At 50.7% G+C, this 5,283-nt stretch overlaps 1 protein-coding gene across 1 annotated transcript; it reads left to right on the top strand.

Moving 5' to 3' along the window:
* Nucleotides 1-3,010: 3,010 nt before the first annotated feature.
* Nucleotides 3,011-3,811, top strand: LOC119405545 (uncharacterized). The gene has a single exon (XM_037672413.1). The coding sequence runs from the start codon at nt 3,011-3,013 to the stop codon at nt 3,809-3,811; it is 801 nt and encodes a 266-aa protein (XP_037528341.1).
* Nucleotides 3,812-5,283: the final 1,472 nt, after the last annotated feature.

Genomic DNA, 5,283 nt, shown 5'->3' with positions numbered 1-5,283 from the left:
CTTCCAAGAAAAGAAACCTGAGCGCAAAATGTCAGGTGCTGCCACGTCTTTCCCATTCAAGAAGCCATCTGTGTCTCGATGCTTTAACTGTAACGAGACGGGACACATATCGCGTGAGTGCCCGAAGCCAAAGACTAGAGCAACGCAACGAGCAGAGGAGAAGCGCCGAGCGCAGCCGAGGAGTGACAACACGATCGAGACTTCCGTCAAACAGGTCAACTGTTTTCTGGAGTCTAGTGGTGGAACGTTACCGGTTGTCAACGGCCTCCTTAACGCAAGCTCCCCTGTCAAGGTCTGCATCGACACAGGCGCCAACGTCTCCCTAATCTCTCCGCAAGCTCTTCCTCCGAAAGCTGCACTTACTGCATGGACATCAGGCAACCACATTGAAATTTTGGACAAAACGATAAATCCGCAAATGTCCGCCGAAATTGACATAATTATCGGATCAACACGGACCACACTATCCAATGTTGTGGTATGTCCGCTACCGAAACCTATTGATGTCATTCTTGGATCAGACTGGCGACGAAAAGTAAACGTTCAAGTCATATTCCATCCGACAAACGATGTAACCTTGGTGAACGTAACCAAAGAGGACACTACTCAATTCCCAGCTCTCACCGTACGTGATCAGACGTCAAGCACAAGTGTCAATGGGAAAACTGCTGATGTTCTTATTGCATCGTTCTGCCGTCAGCAACAAAACGACACAACCGAGTTTGTGCGAATTGAACCTACAGAACCCGAACCTGATGCAATGCTGTGCCAAGAAATCGAAAAATCAGTTTCTTCAATGACATCAGACGCGAGCCCGGAAGAACAAAACATGCTACGCACGATATTGCTCAAGAACTGTTCAATATTCGCAACGAAGTCTGACGCGCTTGGACTGTGCCCGCACGTTGAGCATTCGATTGAGCTCCGAGATAGCATACCTGTCACATCAAGACCTTACAGATGCTCTCCCGCAGACCGTGAGTTCATCAAACGTCAAGTTGATGACTACCTGGTGAAGGGCATCGTCCGACCGAGTGACAGTGAGTACGCCGCACCAACGATTGTGGTTGACCAACCGAACCACCCGACAACGCCTCGACGAATGGTGCACGACTACAGAAAACTCAACGCAAAAACGGTAAACCCATCTTACCCGATGCCAATCATCGAAGACGTGATATCAGACATCACAAGAGACGAATCGAAGTACTTCACTGTCATGGACGTTAAGGCCGCTTTCCTAACGATTCGAGTGAAGGAAGACGACATCCACAAAACCGCATTTGTCACGCCAGACGGCAAATACGAATACCTGAGAATGGCCTTCGGTTTCTGCAAAGCGCCACAAACAATGCAGAAAGTGATGCGCCACACATTCGATGGCTTGCCACGAACCGCTACGCACATGGACGATGTCGGCCAAGGAGCATCTACAGTTTCTGAATCGCTGAAGCTCTTGGATGAAGCTTTACACAGAGTCAAGCTTAACGGCTTAAAGATGGACATTCGAAAGTGCCAGTTCATCCGTGACAAGGTGACTTTCCTCGGATACGTGATCACAAATGAAGGTCGCACCCCAGACGGCTCACGCATTGCAGCCATCGACAAGTTCGAGCCACACGCCAACCCGAAAAAGTTGTACTCGTTCTTGCAATTTGTGAATCACTATCGCAAGTTCGTCCCGAACTTCTCCAAAATAACACGTCCATTGAGAGACCAAGTGTCTAAAAAGACGAAGTTTGAGTGGACATCGGAACACAAAGCTATCGCTGATAATCTCAAAAGTACGCTCAAGTCTCCCCCTGTTCTGGCGACATTTCGTCCCGAATGCCCGACACAAGTCTACGTCGACGCTTGTCAACAGGACTAGGCGCCGTGCTTACGCAAACACAAGACGGCAAGGAGGAAAGTGATTGAATATGCAAGCCGATCGCTCAACGAGCATGACTCCAAGCTTCACTCCAACGTCCTCGAATGCATGGCACTGCACTGGGAAATAACGGAAAAATTTGCTCTGTACCTACGAGGAGGACCGCGATTCACCGTATTCACAGACAACTTCAGTCAACATATCTCGTGCAGAAGGGAGCGACTAACCGCCGATTGCTCGCTGGACGCTCGACCTCGCTGAGTACACGTTCGACTTACTGCATCGTCCCGGTCGGCTCAACGGAGCAGCAGACGCTCTTTCCCGACTGGAAGAGAAAAGAACGTCAGGAGACATCCTCAAAAGAAGAGGATGCGGATGAGGCATGTGCTTCTGCAGCATTGATTGTTCGGAATCACGAGACGCTGAAGCAATTTCAAGCCATGGACACAGAATGGTGCGAAGCTGATGGACGAAAGGAACGAAAGAACGACAGCGTTTACTCGACAGACGACGGCGGTTCTAATCAGACAGATGACGGAGAAAGGCCGCACAGTTAAGAAAATTGTCCGTCCCGAGAGCGCTACGAAGCACTGTCATGAAAATATTCCACGACAGCAATGGACACCTTTGCGCAACCAAAACGCCCCGCCACGGTGGTCTAGTGGTTATGGCACTCGACTGCTGACCCGAAGGTCGCGGGATCGAATCCCGGCCGTGGAGGCTGCATTTTCGATGGAGGCGAAAATGCTTGAGGCCCGTGTACCTAGATTTAGGTGCACGTTAAAGAACCCCAGGTGGTCGAAATTTCCGGAGCCCTCCACTACGGCGTCTCTCATAATCATATCGTGGTTTTGGGACGTTAAACCCCAGATATTATTATTATTGCGCAACCAAAACGAAGGAACTCATCGCACGAAGGTATTGGTGGCCAACAATATCTGGGGATATTAAATCATACGTGCAGTCGTGTCATAGTTGTCAGGCAATCAACGCTCGCACGAAACGGAGCGAAGGCTGTTTGAGTCCCCGAGATGTGCCGAGCGAACCCAACACCGTTTATCGTTGGATCACATTGGCCCACTCAACGAAACGGAGAACGAAGGCTACGTGTTGGTCTGCATTGACCATGCCACACGATACATGGATGCTGTCATCGTACCAAGTACGGCATCGACGCACTATATCGACTACCTCTTGAACCGTTGGATACCACGATTCGGCGTTCCTGAAGTGATCATTACGGATCAGGCGAGAGGCTTCGTGAACAAAAAGACGGCTTCTCTTCACAGAAGACTTGGAATCGAACACATGAAAACGCCTCCGTATTGGCCTCAGGCAAATGGCCTCGTGGAGCGCATGGTAGCTACATTGAAGCAAGTTCTGAGAAAGCTTCTCAGCCAGGCACAAAGCTGGGAGCGCATGCTTGCTGACGCCGTTTTCGCCATCAACGTGGCAAAGTCGGAGCAAACCGGATACAGCGCATTCTGGCTAATGCACGGCTACCAACCCAAGCTGCCGGGTGAACTCAACATTGGAGCGATCCAAAACGATATCGAAGAGTCCGAACGATTGCGTGGACTAGCCGTAGCGCGCAAGGAAGCCAGAGAAAAGTTGAAGGCGAGCCAGCACTACTCGACTCTCCGCTACGATGCGAGGCGAAAAGTTCCCAAGTTCAACGTTGGCGACAAGGTGCTGTGCGCCATCGGGGCTCGCCGTTGGACTTTGGACCCCCGCTTCGAGGGACCGTATGTGATCGTCGGTTTCCGAGGAAAGAACATCGCCCTCATTCGGCGAGCTGCGACGTCGGGAAGCGACGCCGACAGGGCCGTCAACATCGAACAGCTGCGTGTGTACCATGAACGAGGTGACGACGCCGCTGAACTTGCGGACACCAGCATCGGCCTTCAGTTGGGGCGTGGAGCTGAGGACAGCTCCAACTAAAACGGAGATCGTGTCAGTGTCGGAGCACTGCCGCTCCGTGTGTGTCAGTGTCGGAGCACCGCCGCTCCGTGTGTGTGTACCTCCTTTCGTTTTTGTGCCCTGCGTGGGGCAGTGTTTGGTTTCCTGTGCGAACGCGCCACCGAAACTTGAGACGTTCGAACTCACGGCCTTTACGAGCGTATTCCGCGAATTCTGTGTACGCGCTGGCTGCAGGGGGTGTGGTCCCGTGGGGACAAAAGGCCCATCTCGACGGAGGAGCCAGGCCGGAGCCTCCTGGCAAAGGGAGTGAGCTTCGAGGCACGAACTGGGACGGACCGCGGGGCAGCCAGAAGAACGACATGTAACCTTTGTTTTAATACAGTTTGCTTTAAATCTTAAATTTGTATTCTTTCGTTCATTTATTTCCCTGACACCTATAAAAGTAGGAATTAAAATCGAATCTTTTTTCTCGCGTGAATGAAACTACAAACGGAATCAAAGACATTCATGCGGCCAGAACCCAGATCTGAACCACCGAAGGTATAAGTGCAATGTCTGTGGCTAAGTTTAACCCTAGAACAGTAAACGGAATATCAAGAAGTATTTTTCTCGCAAAAACATAGCGGCGACATCGTTAGCATCGTGCTCCCTCCTCTTCTTACACGACGCGGTCTGTATACTGTTTCGTTTCCGAGGCAATTCAAGCGGTGGGCTAAATTGCCCTCGCGTAAATTTTTTATCGGAATTGCTGGCGATGACTATCAATGTAAGTAATAATGTCCGAACGCTTCGATACAGCTATTTGAATGTGACGCAATTGACCCCATCTATTCGTTGCAGTAAGGAATGATATTTAGGTAGCGCTGATGCTTCATTACGTAAATCAGTAGAGAGAAGAACCGTCATTCAGCACATCTCTGCTACAGTACAGCTGAACGACACGTGCCTCTCAACGAGCTGTGACAACTAATTGGCGTTGTGCAATGACCGCATTAAGCTAAGCGCACGTGGACGCGTTTTGCGTTGGCATCTATGTTTGAAATTCCGGCCGCCAACCGCAAAAGTGGGCGAAAGAGCCAAATAGAAAAAAAAGTATGTCCCCTCTTAAAGGGACACTAACGGCAAGTTGACATTGATTGTTGAAGTAGCGTTCCAGAAAGCTTGTATAGTGCTTGTTTCGTGCCAGGGAAATGTTTAGTTTGAAGGAAAATCACGCTCTAGTTGTCCGCATGCCGTTAGGGCAGTTCAAACCACGCGCTCCCGAGAACGGCCTTCTGACGCAGCATTCTAAAGGCCCCGCGGCATTGCTAAAGGCCCCTGGTCGGCTGCGCCGTAGCGCGGCACCAGCCCGCGCTACGGCGCAGCGGAGCGAGGGGCTTTAGCGGAGGAAAGCCCGGGGAAAACGGAACTTGCGTCGTTCTCAAGAGAAATGCCAAGTACTTTTGCTCATGAATAAGACTGAAATGCAAAGATTTCATTTTATTCCGTCTTGT

Source organism: Rhipicephalus sanguineus, chromosome 1 (assembly GCF_013339695.2).
Source record: "Rhipicephalus sanguineus isolate Rsan-2018 chromosome 1, BIME_Rsan_1.4, whole genome shotgun sequence".
NCBI lineage: Eukaryota > Metazoa > Arthropoda > Arachnida > Ixodida > Ixodidae > Rhipicephalus > Rhipicephalus sanguineus.
The sequence above is the reverse complement of the archived record's forward strand: the minus strand, read 5'-3'. Positions and strand labels throughout refer to the sequence as shown.